At 40.1% G+C, this 14311-nt stretch overlaps 1 protein-coding gene across 13 annotated transcripts in view; it reads left to right on the top strand.

Annotated features, from left to right (window-relative positions):
• Window positions 1-14311, top strand: part of LOC142348118 (dynein axonemal heavy chain 5-like) — a 242955-nt gene that overhangs the window by 89782 nt on the left and 138862 nt on the right. For all 13 annotated transcript variants that reach the window (XM_075399292.1, XM_075399290.1, XM_075399287.1 and 10 more), the window contains exons 34-46: window positions 4-117; window positions 347-478; window positions 1229-1338; window positions 1585-1681; window positions 2107-2236; window positions 8098-8231; window positions 8513-8605; window positions 9109-9196; window positions 9688-9785; window positions 9999-10136; window positions 11575-11758; window positions 12118-12236; window positions 12579-12710. In XM_075399292.1, the coding sequence (XP_075255407.1) occupies window positions 4-117; window positions 347-478; window positions 1229-1338; window positions 1585-1681; window positions 2107-2236; window positions 8098-8231; window positions 8513-8605; window positions 9109-9196; window positions 9688-9785; window positions 9999-10136; window positions 11575-11758; window positions 12118-12236; window positions 12579-12710 (1569 nt within the window). The remainder of the gene's footprint in view (window positions 1-3; window positions 118-346; window positions 479-1228; window positions 1339-1584; window positions 1682-2106; window positions 2237-8097; window positions 8232-8512; window positions 8606-9108; window positions 9197-9687; window positions 9786-9998; window positions 10137-11574; window positions 11759-12117; window positions 12237-12578; window positions 12711-14311) is intronic.

The raw sequence follows: 14311 nt of genomic DNA, 5'->3' as shown, positions 1-14311 counted from the left end.
TAGGAGCTGCAGTTAATGGACAGTCTTTATGAACTGTACCAGAAGTTTCTTCACTTCGACACCACTTTCAAAGACACCCTCTGGAGCGATGTTACATTGGACACCTTTGAGCTGCAGGTTTGCTCAAATTGATAATTTTCTTGTTTCTAAACTGGTACTTGTTGAATACAGGATGATTAATGTTCGACTTTAAATTGAGATACGAGAAAGTATTTACTTATACTCATAATCATTTAGTGATGATAGTCAATAATATTAGTCGCGAAGTCAGGTGAACAAGTTCCTGAGCTTGCAATCAATAAACGGAAATTGACAAGGTGGCAAGGTCAGAATGTTAACGTTTCAGGTTAACTCATTCACGAAGAGTTTTGCCCAGTTGCCCTCTGGTCTGGTAGATTATGACTCATTCCACAATCTGAAGGGAGCAATCGAAGAGTACGTGAAGGTGTTCCCTCTCCTCAAGAAATTGAACAGAAGGGTTAGTAAAAATTGTAGAATCGTAAAGAATTGAGACAAATAGGCTCCATTTATAGCTTTTACAATATTCGTTTTGAAGTTTCCGCCATTAGGAATTGTCTAATAATGAAATATATAATATAATATAGAAATGGAAACAAATTAATTAATGGATTTTCTCTGCCCTAGAAAAGCTCAATGAAAAACTCTTATTATGATTTCGATTTTGGTTTTCTTGTTTTTGAGATTTTGGTACAATCCTACTTCTGTGTAGAACAAAACCGAAGCTCAGAAACAGATTTGTTGTTAGTGGTGTGTTTCGAAGAATTGATTAGACATGGCAGCTGGATAAAGTTTCTGTAATTTCTTCGAAATGATAAATTTTGTTGCGGTTTTATTTTCTGTAAAAGTTTTTCAGCTATAACTAGTTAACATATGTGTTAAATATAGAATTCGAAAATGGGTGAGATGTTTGTCCTTGGAGAATTTTAATGAGTTTGCGTTGAAGTTAGCAAAATAGTTAACTGATTTTTAATATTTTTCGGGCAGATGATTTGCGGTGAATATAGCTTCATTTTACTCCCATGTATCAAAAAGTAAATATGTATTAATGGAATTCTTCTCAATGTCCCATTTTCAAGAGATTTGAAGTTATTTAACCGTTCTATAGGCTATGTGTTCCAAGCTGTGCTTTTTTGCAGGATCGGAATGTTTTTTTTAAAGAAATTGGGCTTGTTCGTTTTTCCTGAATATTTATTTTAAGTTGTTTTAGGAGATCCGCAACCGACATTGGCTCCAAGTGATGCAAGTCACTGGCAAATCATTCTTACTCGAAGCCAACGTGTTCAAATTGAAGGCACTGCTTGAGATCGGGCTGTATGTGTGAGTGTTACATCAACTAAATTGTAATTTTAAGGAGAGCATACTTTGCTAAGCATTTTTAAAGTATAATAAAAAATGGGTTCGTAACAATTAGTTTGTTTTGTTGGAATTGAATCAATTAATATGCGCCCACAAACCTGAAGCGCCTATACCGTGAAATTTTAACTTTGACTGAATTTGGACTTCAACCCTCTTTAGTGATAAGCAAAAACTCTAATAATCTGGACTTGACTGTTTTTGATGCAGAAAGAAAGATGACATTGAAGAGATCTGTGCGAATGCAGGACTTGAATTGGAACTGGAAATGAAACTGCGCATGACTGAAGAAGAATGGGGTGAACAGGTATGAATGAATTCAATCGCTAATTCTGATACGTTCCAGAGGCCCCGATTTTTTGGTACTTCAATTCTCTGATTGATACAAACCGAATTCCTATAGATAAAAACTAACAAAAAATAAGATATAGAAAGCCTACGTTGAAGGGGAGTCCTAAAGAATAACAAACAGGACATGACATTGACCATTCAATTTTAATATGAACTGTGATTTCCAAAATTACAGTACAATTTTGGAAACCAAGACGTCACTCCATTTTATATAACTTTTTTTCCGTAAAAAATAACGTGATACGAAAAACGTACGAGAAATTTTTCACTTCTCAATTTTTATACCAAATTTAATGGATTCGAAAATGTTAAAACCTTATTTTTCAATATGAATTTTTAGATTTGGATTCTTACGTGTTTCAAAGGGAAACGTTGATTCAGGTTCTGATTGTGGAGCACTACAAACGTCGTGGGAAGGTTTTCTTGAACAAAAACTCCTCTAAGAAGGTTCTAGAACAATTGGAAGATGCACAGGCACTACTGGCAGGAATGCTCACTTCCAAACACATCGGTTAGTTCCATCAGCAATTCAGTCATGGGTTATATAATCTAAATTGAGTTTGAATTTTTCAGCATTTTGAGATATTTTAATTTTTTTAGCATACAGTCCTATTTAATTCGCTTTTGAAATTTTTTGATACGAAGAACTGCATATCATGGCTGGCTGATTTTAGCCAAGCCGTGGCTTGCTCTCAGCAGGTGCTAGCGTAAACGTCAATTTTAACACACAGAGAACATTTGGCTAGTTGTAATTTGTTAGAAGGGTGAGAGAGAGCAACCTAATGTAAATTGTGCATAAGATAAGCTTGACATAGCTTGACAAGAAGCTCCACTTGTTCAACGTATACTTGGCTAGAGAAATGAAGCCTCGAGGAACAAGAAAGAACATGAGAACGGGTTATAAGAGATGCCCAAGTTCGAGAGCTTAAGACCAGTTGGTGTATTTGTGTAGCACACTAGGCTTGCAAGTGAGAGATGCTGGTTCGAATCCAGTACATGTCTATTTTCAAAGTAGTTGAGCCTGAATAGACCCCCAACAGTTATGGGCCCAGCAACTTTCTAAGTCTGAGTACCTTTTCTTTTCACAACTGTTTTTGCCTGCTCAAACTACGATGGATCAACAGACAGTGAAGCTGCTGACCTACACAGGAAAGGCACAGGACCTTCCAATCTGGAGCACAAGATTTGTGGCAATGATGCAGACAAAGGGACTCTACAAATCACTACTTGGGACAGAGGAGCAACCCAAAGAGCAACCCCACTAGCCAATGGGGCGAGCAATGATGAAAAGAAGAACCACAAGGTGCTGAACGATGCATATGAGAAGGAAGTTGCAGACATCAAGCAGAAACGGAACAATGTGTGATGCCATCTGGCACTGACTTTAGATGCAACAACCCTCATGCTGACGAGACATGACTGTGTGGCAGATGACGGCATCGAAGATGGAGCAAAGGCTTGGAAGCTTTTGCAAGAGAGATTTCAGAGTGTGGAGACGCCGACAGTTGTGACTTTGGTGGCACAACTTGCTCGACTGCAGCTCGAGGATGCTGAGGATTTGGATAGCTTCTTCATCACAGGACAGGAGTTGCTCACAAGGCTACAAGAAGCAAGGGAAGCAGTCTCAGAGACCCTCTTCAACGCCTTGGTCCTCAATGGTCTGCCAATGAGGTATTAAAGTTTTGTTATACAGGAAAGCTTTAACCCGGCAACGAACTTCACAGAGTTGAGGAAAAGGCTGCAGAACTTCCATGAGAGCACAGCACAGAGGCACAAGGGACAAAGTGGTTCAGTGGCACTGGCAGTGAAGCGTGACTTCAAGAAGGGACACAAGAAAGGAAACTGCTTTGTGTGTGGGATCCCCGAACACTTTGCCAAGGACTGCAGGAGGAAGGAGACAGCACAATGCAGCAAGTGTGGTGAGAATGGTCACCTAGAAAGGGCATGCAGGAGACAAAGAGATGGAGGCAAACATGACTCAGTGGCAATGAGTCCAACATTGGCTACAACAGACGAGGAATGCTGGGCAGTTCTTACCCAGTGGAAGACAGCAGGCATGCTAGTGGACAGTGGTTGTACTGATCACATAGTGACAAACATCGACAAGTTCCTGGACTTTGTGCCCATTCAATCAGTGGTCAGAAATCCCAACGGAGAGGCTTTCAGAGTTGTGGGCAGAGGCTGTGTGAGAATCAGCATACCCTCAAAGAAAGGGGCATTCCAATGCGAACTCAAAAATGTTTTGTGTGTGCCGGACTATTCTTCAAACCTCCTATCAGTCTCAAGATGCACGGAGTGGAGACATATCTTCACCACTTTTTAGAAAGAAAAAAGCTGCATGAATCTCCAGAACGGAACTCGGGTAAAACTAACACAAGAAAATAACTTGTTTTACTTACCATGCATTGTTCTAGAATTCAAGATGAATTCCAACAGCGTAAAACTTGACAGTGCAAGGAAGTGGCACAGACGATTGGGTCATTTGAATCAAGCAGATGTGGTCAGGAATGCACCAGAGACAGTGGAGGAACTGGATGATGTATGCAATGTGTGTGCATTGGCCAAGATCACAAAGACTCCAGTACCAAGAGTGGCAGAGACCCAAGCAGAATATAAGCTGGAGAGGGTGCTCACAGACGTGATGGGACCTTTCAGAGTAGAGTCACTGTCAGGGTTCCGGTTTTGCATTGTGTTTGCAGACCAGTACACGAAATTTGCGTTTGTGGACTTGCTTAAGGCAAAGAGTGAAGCACTGGCCAGCCTGAAGAAATTTGTTCTCAGTGTGGGGATGCCCAAGAAGCTGAGGCAAGACAATGCGAAGGATTTTCTCTCAGAGCATTTCATGGCATACTGCTTAGATGCAGGCATTCTACAGGAGAAGACCAAAGCAGAGACGCCACAACAGAATGGTTTAGCTGACAGGTGCAAAGGGACACTGCTGGAGATGGCAAGATGTTTGCTCATTGACTCAGGACTTCCCAAGATCATGTGGGGAGCAGCAATTCTTCACGCAACAAGGATCAGGAACTTGGTTGTGAGATGAGGAGAAGAAAAAAGCCCAGCAGAGTTTGTCCGAGGTATAAAACCTAAGCTTTCAATTAGTAAGCTATCTGTTTTTGGTTGCACAGTCTTCATGAGGAAGCGGGACAGATGTCAGCAAACTTGAACCCAAGGTACTGGAAGGAAAGTTTGTGGGTTACACTGAAGGAGAAAACGGATACCTGGTGTACGTACCCAACACACGCAAGGTTGTGGCCGTTCGAGATGTGATCATCAAGGACTCCGAAGTGGGCTCAATCCCTGACAACACAGAGACGCCCGACCTCCTAGATGAGGGGTCACAGCAACTGCGGATCTGGCACCCCGATGATGGCCATCAAGACGATGGCAGCAAAGACGAGCAGGGCACATCTACTGCAATAAAGGAAGAGTGGCATGACGCAGAGAGCCTGAACACTCAAGAAACGACACTGAGACGAGAGGCCTCAGATGTTGAGGAAGCAGCACTGGATGAAGAATCTACTGCAACAAGAGGGAGTCTCCGAGACTCTGAGTCACTGGAAGACAGTGAAACGGAGGACTTCTCACAGACAGTTGGCTTCTTTGAAGAGGCAATGGAGCAAGCGGACAGGGCGCAGCCCAGACGAGGGACACGAGCAAGGAATGTTTTGCAATTTTTTTAGAGAAGTCAGGACCCATCTTGCTGTGACTGAGGGTAACTATGTGGAACCCAAAACAGTCTACGAAGCCAAGCAGGCTGACGAATGGGACCAGTGGTACCGGGCAATGAATGACGATGTCAAGGCACTCCAAGACAACGAGACTTGGGACCTAGTGAGACCACCCACAGACAGGGACGTCATACCGGGCAAATGGGTCTACAATGTGAAATTCGGACCCAGTGGTCAAGTCGACAAATGCAAAGCACGCTATGTGGCGAAAGGCTTCAAACAAGTGGAAGGACTGGACTACTTTGAGACTTTTGCGCCTACCTGTAAGCCAGAGACATTCAGGGTTCTACTTCAGCTATCAGCGAAGTAGGGCCATGTGATGCACCAATTTGATGTCAAGAGGGCTTTCCTGCACTCACCAATCGAGAAAGAAGTGTATCTGGAAGAGTTTGTAAAACGCGGATCAGATGGACAGAAGTTAGTATGTCGACTAAATAAATTATTTTATGGTTTGAAACAGGCTGCTAACAACTGGTACAAAGAGCTGGCAAACTTCCTACTGAGACAGGGGCTCACTAGAAGCAGGAACGATCACTGCTTGTTCGCAAGATCAGAGGCAGACGATCACACCTTCATCTTGGTCTGGGTTGACGACATCATTGTAGCATCAAGAAGTATGACAGTGATCTCCGATGTCAAGAAGGCACTAGAGGCAACATTTCACATGGAAGACAGAGGGAGACTACACTGGTTTCTGCGCCTTAGAATTAGACAAGAAGAGAGCAAAGTCACGGTCGACCAAGAACGCTACATAGAAACAATGCTTGAGCGGTTTCAAATGGATCAATGCAAACCCTCAAGAACTCCAGCTGATTTGAATTTGAAACTTCAGACGGCACAGGACGGAGACGAAGAAGTTGACCAGAGGATCTACAGAAGCTTGGTTGGATCACTTCTTTATCTGGCCAAACAGACGAGGCCAGACATCATGTTAACAGTCAACATTCTGTACAGGCACATGAACGCACCTACCAATCAACACTGGCTATGCGGAAAATGACTTCTGCAATATATTCAAGGTTCAAAAGGTTTAAAACTTACTTACACAAAAGAGGCTAGTTATGATTTGGTGGGGGGAAAAGGATGCAGACTGGTCTGGAGATGTGAACGACAGAAAATCAAGAACGAGCTATTACTTCAAGCTCAACGGACGTGGCGCAGCACTCAGCTGGTGTGTCAAGAAGCAGGCCACAGTTACTCTTTTTTCATCAGAACCAGAATATCAGGGCATGGCAGCAGCAGTTCAGAAAGCACTCTACTTGAAACAACTTCTAAAGGATTTTGGCATCCAACAGAAACGTCAATTAGCAATTGGAGAGGACAACCAAAGTTGTATCAGACTTTGCCAATACCCAGTCATGCAAAAGAGGAGCAAGCACATTGCGACAAAGTTTCACTTCATTCGGGACAAGATGGAGGATGGGACCATTTCAATTCATTACGTTCCTACAGACAAAATGTCAGCGGACATCTTCACAAAGTCCTTACCCATTCCGAAAGTGGAAACATTCAGAGCAGTTTTGATGGGAACATACTCTACGCAATCAGCTCAAGTTTGAGTGGGGATGTTAGAAATTTGATTCGAGGTACAGACTTAAACATAGTATTATTAGAAAGTTTAACTTACCAAATTAATCTGACAGAGGCAAATTGATTCAAGTAACCAATACTGATATAAATGAATCTTCAAGAAATGGTGCTTTGAATCAATACTCGGTTCAAACTGATGATTCTAGTTAATTAATATTATAGTTAGATTATTTGGTGTAAAATCTTTCCAGAATGTATTAAAAGATTATGATATCTCCGGAAGTGTGAATGAAATCTTAGAAAAGTCCAAATGCATTCGATTTATGGTTCCCTTGGCGACTGATTTGCAGAAGCAAACGATATTGGGTAACCCTTGCGACCCCAACCATAAATCATGGTGCTAAGATTAGTTTTGTATCTTGACTTTTTCGCATTGATAATGGGTATATATACGGCTGATTTTTGAGTCCTTTTTCATCCCCAAAATCAAATCACCATCTTGATCTAATAATCAGATCTCTCCAGTAAGTCTCTAAATTCTACTGTAAAATATCATTCTTGTTATTCTCTCATTTTGAGAAATTAATGTTTCTACTTAGTTAAAAACGCTTTTATTCCGCTTGCGAAAATCCATAACCCAACAGGTTATGGGCCAGACCCTAGTCTCTGAGCTTAACCGCAAACGTGAGTCAAGATAGTTAGAAACTGTGAAAGAGAGGATGCGCAATTTAAGGGGGAGTGTTAGAACGTTCAGAGAGAACAACCTAATGTTAATTGTGCATAAGATAAGCTTGGCATAGCTTGACAAGAAGCTCCACTTGTTCAACGTATGCTTGGCTAGAGAAATGAAGCCTTGAGGAACAAGAAAGAACATGAGAACGGGTTATAGGAGATGCCCAAGTTCGAGAGCTTAAGACCAGTTGGTGTAATTGTGTAGCACACTAGGCTTGCAAGTAAGAGATGCTGGGTCGAATCCAGTACTGGTCCATTTTCACAGTAGTTGAGCCTGAATAGACGCCCTAGCATAATTAAAGCAAGCGCCCTGCATAAGATTTTCCCATTCTCAATTTTCCCACATTTTCTGAGGGGAAGATACGTTTGCTGTGTTCAGGCCCCATGCGTGAAGAAGCGGCAATGTGGGCTGAGAAGCTGAAACATGTGGCTGAGGTTCTGGAACTGTGGCTAGAAGTTCAAGACCTCTGGATGTACCTGGAAAATGTCTTTTCAAACCCAAAAGCTGCCAAGGTATTTTCCCCTTGTAATGGTTTTTTGTTCTCTAAGCAGATATAAAATTTTTCACAATAGCTAGAAATGAATAAAAATGAAGTAACTGGCTCAAGTTTGCCTTTCGAACTTGTTTTTGCCACATAGAGAGAGAATAGCGTTTAAGTTATGCGACCAAGAAAATAAATCAAACGATATAACGTTATTTTGATTTGTCAAGGCTATCTTGTGATTATCGCAGTTTATCAACGAATTGATTTTGTGTGAAAATTGCAGGAAGTTTTTCTGTGACACTGTTTTAGGACTTGCCCCAGGAAGTGAAGAGATTTGGGAAAGTGGACAAGAGCTGGATGAAGATGATGCAAAAGGCGAGCGAAACCAAAAACGTTATCCAGGTACTCTATCAGTAGTCTAGACGTCATTTCATTTTTTAATCGCTGTCGAGAGTGGTTTAAAATTTAATTTAAGTGTGTTTTTGTTGAAGCATGACTGTCTTTATTGAAGCATGTTCAAGGTTAAATTAACTTTCGAGATTGTAACAAAAACTGTAACCAACAGTTGCCACGTGCCCTAACAAAGTCAAGAATTGTAACTTTTACGGCAAATTTTAAGTTTGTTTCATTTGGATTCAAAAAGCTATGCATAAGCAAAAAAGCGTTGCATCAGAGCTTCATTAGTAATCAAACATATTGAAATGAACTTGTGTTCATTTCTGGTCCACTGACTTGTCTTGGCAAAATTGAAATGAATTTTAACTGTTACCACCAATTAATAACATAACATGTTTTGGTTTCATACTAAGTTCTTAAATGTGAATTAAATAAACTTAATTAATTAACTAACCAAATCTACATAACTGAAACTAATTCTTTCGAACATTTATTTTCATGTGTTACAGTGTTGTACTTCGGCATCGGATGTGCCTAGACAAGTGGTGTTGCGACACACTAAAGAAGAGCTGGAGATATGCTTCAAAAGCTTAACAGGTGGGTCTCGTTGCTAAACAATCATTAAACAAAGCTATTATTCGTATCAATTGCTCAAAACAAGGTCAAAAATAAAGCTGGTATCAAACGCATCTCTGGAAAAATCGCAGTTTACATGTGTCACTCGACGCTTTAAAAGCGATGTTACTTACTATAGAACACAAAATATTGGTTTAGCACTAGTTTTTGTGAAGTATTTTGCTCAAAAGTGATCCCAACGAAAGTATAACTAAATATTGTGCAAATATTGAGTCAGATAGCACATCATCACAAAAAGATTTGATGAAGTTCAACTACTAATAGTTTGAAAGTTCAAATTGACTTGTCGCTTACACCGATGAAAATCTATCAAAAAATGGATCTACTCAGAACTCAGACATTGAATGGGTGCTCTGGTTTGCTGCCTCATTGATTCCATTTTGTTTCCTTATTTTCAGTGTAATTATGGTGTTTGATCGTTTTCTGCCAGATTTACTACTGAATTTGTTTAGGCTATTTGGATGGCAAGAGACGCGTGTTCCCACGATTCTGTTTTGTATCTGACAACATGCTGTTTGCGATCATTAGCCAACCTCACACACTCGAAGCGGTAAGCATAATTCCAGTCTTTTCAATTTTTTAGATGAAATCAGTAACTGTAAAAAAGTGGAAACTGTGTTATCAAAAGTACAGCAATTAATTAATCAAAAATTGCTGAAATGTTCAACCAAAGTTATTTGTAGTTTGTTGCTAATGCTATCGAATATCTGAACATAATAGACTGACGTAAAAATATGCCAAAAGTAGTTGATCCTAATTTCAGGTACGACCCTATCTGCGGAACCTGTTCGTAGCTCTAAGTGACCTTCAACTAGTTGGGACTGGAAGGTCTTTGGATGAACAGATCCAACTGGAGCATGGAGAAAGCCAGAGGAAGTTGCAGGCATCTATGCAAAATGCGGTGAGAATAACTAAAAAAAACACTTTGTTAACCATAACAGTCATAACAAGTAACAGAGAGTTTGACAATTGTTATAATAATGCCTGGAGTGTGGTTATTTATTTCAGTACATTAAAATCTGATGGATTTCCAACTAACCGACCCATAAGTTGTATATTTTTTACTATCAGAAAAAGATTTAATATAAAGTTTTTTCAATTCTTTTGGGAAGGTTCTTTTCTTTTCCAAACCCCTTAGTTCTTTAGGAAGTGAATTCCAATCCTTAGATGCAGTTTTTATAATTGAACGTTCTAATTTTTGAGTGTGACATATAGAATCAAAAAATATGTCACCGCTTCTAAGGTTTTGTCTGATGCACCAAGTGGGCAAGGTTGTGACATCTAAAGGATTAAACGCGGTTAAAAGACAAAAACGCGGGTAAAAAAACGCGGGTTTCTCAGTTTCCACTTATAAGAGGTTCTTTTCAATTTGATTAAATATTCAACAGGGAGAATAGAATGCTTTATCTTCAGATCTTTTGTTGAGTCCATTCTATTTCTAGAGTAACAAGCACGAATGGCCCATTTTAGTTTCTTTTCAAGCGATATAAGCAAGTTTTTGTCCATTGATTGGATTAATAGTAATGAATAGTGTAGACGGCTGATAACAAATGCGTTCAGAACCGTTTTCATTAGAAACGTTGGTATCCGATTACGGAGTGTATAAATTGTTTTTATTCCACGCGCCATTTTCTTTAAAAGATGCTTCACTTCGTCTTGGAAACTGAGATTTTATGTCAATATGTACCCCAAGATACTTGACGCTTTTGGACCCTGTAATAATTTTGTTCCCGATTTTTATTGATTCAGATTCGCTGAAATTTGTGTTGCGGCTGAATAGTTTGAATTCAGTTTTTGATGGATTCAATTGTAGTTTTAGACTTGTGAAGTATTTGGTCGGCAATATTACATTTTTTTTCTATAAATGTTTTGCACTCTTGTTGTATAGGAGCGGAAGCAAGGAGTAATGTGTCATCTGCATACTGTATCACCTCGCAGTTTTTTTTCAATTTGATCTCGCAGATCGTTTATATAAATATTAAACAATAGAGGACCAAGCACTGTCCCCTGAGGCACACCACGTTCTACAGTAATCTCATCTGAATTTACGCTATCGACCGTTTTGAAGAACGCTTTGATGTTTGTCCAAGAACGCTTTGATGCTTGTCCAAGAACGCTTTTGTTCAATTTCATCTCATATACAAGAATTTTGTTAAGCGCTTTGTAACTTTATCTAACTCTTGAGGTTATTCATAAAATATACAAGCATATAATTTTATTATATCACAAATTTGACGCATTTCAAGTATTAAAAACTGTCTCACTATAATGACTATATACTAATAAGATATAATATAATTTTATGAAATGTATATATTGAGTGCAATTCACTATTTCAGGACGGAGCGAGTACACCAGTGAGTACCTTCTCTGTATCTGGAGTGGATTTGTCTTCAGTGCACGGAGGGGGTACTGTCGCGGGGGGAGAGGGGGTGGAACCCCAGGAAGTCATGGCTGCTGTGGCTGCATTCAGCTTCGACGGAGAGGTCATTCCATTGGCAAACGCTGTTGAACTCACTGAAGGTGATTCTTTAAAGGCACTATCCTTGTCTTATTCTTTAAATTGAATGTTTATATGCTTATGTTAGCATAAACCGAGTCATTCTGTTTTACACATGATTATGAGCAAATCTCAAATAAAATGTCTGGCTAATCTAAGTTTTGGCTTGTATTATTTTTCATTTAACTTTTTATACGAAATCTTTACCTTAAAGCAGATAACATTGCCTGTTCTAAAAATATATGATACACGCTCCAGTGAATCTTCATTTAATTTTATAGAAAAACTGGCGAGAAACCTGAAGTAATTTACTATAGTTCCCTACTTGTCAACCGATCTAGCAGCCCACTCGGTCAATTTCAAGCTTGTCATTTCCTTTAAGGTACTGATGTGTGGCTGGGCAAACTTGAACACGAGGTGGGCTCGGGGCTACATACTGGAATTGAGGCAGCCAGTCAGATTGCTCTACAGAGCAACAGTTTTGAAGAAATAGCCGTCAATGTTAGTTCCAGCAATAGATCAGAATTATAACAATCTATTTATTTATAGTAAAGGAATGAGGCAGACTCCATTAATATAATAAAAAATCGTTTTTCAAGGACTAGTTTTTACGTCTTTCTTGATGCTATTGTGATGCAGTCATTACACAGGCAAATTCTTGGTCTTAATATTCGGTTTTTCTTCAAATCAGCACCATATGTGATACAACAAGCTTTAAAAAGTACTAAACCTGTTCGAGATTAAGCTAGAAATATTATTAAGCTGTTTAAAAGTATCTCTGTAAAGTATCTCTGGAGTTAAAATACGGAATGTGTCGAGTCCAAATTGTTCGCCCGTTTCCAGTTTCCAACACAAGTGGGCTTGGTTGCTCTCATGAACTACTTCACAGTTGAGAGTGAGGCTGCTGTGAGTGACGTCAGACATGAGAGGAGGGGTATCCCACACGTGAGACACAAATTCCAAACTGCCATACAGGTTAAATGTCAGATTAATTGTTGAAACAGTTAAGGGCCAGAGTTCTAGCTGCAATTGCCGACAATTATCTTGTTTATACTAGTGTTTATAACGCCAACTTATGTAGCAAATTCTAGCATTTGATTTGAATTATCAGGGCATTCTGTATTATAAGACAATGTTAACTATAAAGAGATAAAGACGGTATTTGGAATTTGAAAATGACATTCCTTCCCAGAATATTGCATACATTTCGCAAAAGTATCTGATGAATACTGGCCCAATGTCGAGTTTACAAAAGCCTTCAAAGCAATCTGATGGCCGTTTTTGAACGACGACAATGATCGATATAGGTTTAACATAACTTTTGTTACGTTATTTCAAAGTATACATTGAGTGCCCACTTTTTTGCAAGAAGAAGCTCCATATAGCTGCGGAAAACTCAGTCTATCGGAACTTTATTTGAGGTATTCAAACTATATCGTAACAACGTATTAAGGCAACGTTTAAAGGCAAAACAAAACGACTGTATTCATCCACGTATTAAGGCCAATGGCCCATGTCAATGGCCCGGCAAATCTAGCTCGATCTTTTTTTAGCAGGTATTTTTTCTGAGTCGATTTTCGACTCAGATTGGTCACCGATACGTTTTCGAAACATAAAAATATTAAGCCTAAAAAGAGCGCAATCGATTCAGTATATTAGTAGGCTCAACGAAAATTATGTTTAACGAACTTTTTCTGAGCTCTCTACGTATAAAAGAACGGATATAAGGCTTATATGGTTAAGAGATTACGTAATAAACTTTCTCGCTGGATAGCGCATAGATTTCTCGCTGCTCTTTTATTTACTCAGTACCATCGTCGCACGGTTTCAAATGAGATGAAGATATTCAATCATTTGTCGCATGATTGCAGGTCAAACAAAAGGATATTGAACAATCGTCGTACGATTGCAATTCAAGAAAAGATATTTTCTCGCTGATAACGTTTATTTACTTAGTAACGTCCTCCGGCCCAGAAGAAGATGTTGGGAGAATCGGTACCAGCTTAACGAGTGGGCGAACGAGCGATCCGGAAGACGTGCGTACGACGGCGGAGCGGGCGACGCTGTCGGATCCGTAACGGAGTTCTTCGATCCGAGCAGTTGGATAGTAACCCCTAGGGTTGCTTTCTTCAACGATCCACACTAAATCACCAGCCTTGAGGTGATGCTCCGCAGGCGTCTGCCACTTAGCTCTGCGGTTCAGCGCAGGTACATACTCCTTAAGCCAACGTGCCCAGATTGCATTGGCGTATGACTGTGCACGGGCGTACCGCTTACGATGATCGAACTCGTCGACTCCAACGATGGACGGAATTCTGGTTGCTTGGTTACCGAGTAGAAAATGATTAGGTGTTATTGCGCCTAGGTCGGGCGGGTCGGCGCTTACGGGCGTTAAAGGACGTGAGTTTAGTGCGTATTCGACCAGACAAAAAGTAGTGTTCAACACCTCATCTGTGAGGCGACGCGTACCGAGGATAGTGTACAGTACTCTTTTAAAACTTCGAACTAGCCTCTCCCAGCTGCCACCTTGGTGTGGCGCACTGGGTGGATTGAACCTCCACTTAATGCCCTTATGT

Source organism: Convolutriloba macropyga, chromosome 10, assembly GCF_964194025.1.
Source record: "Convolutriloba macropyga chromosome 10, txConMacr16.3, whole genome shotgun sequence".
Lineage (NCBI taxonomy): Eukaryota > Metazoa > Xenacoelomorpha > Acoela > Convolutidae > Convolutriloba > Convolutriloba macropyga.
This window is presented reverse-complemented; position numbering and strand designations above follow the sequence as displayed.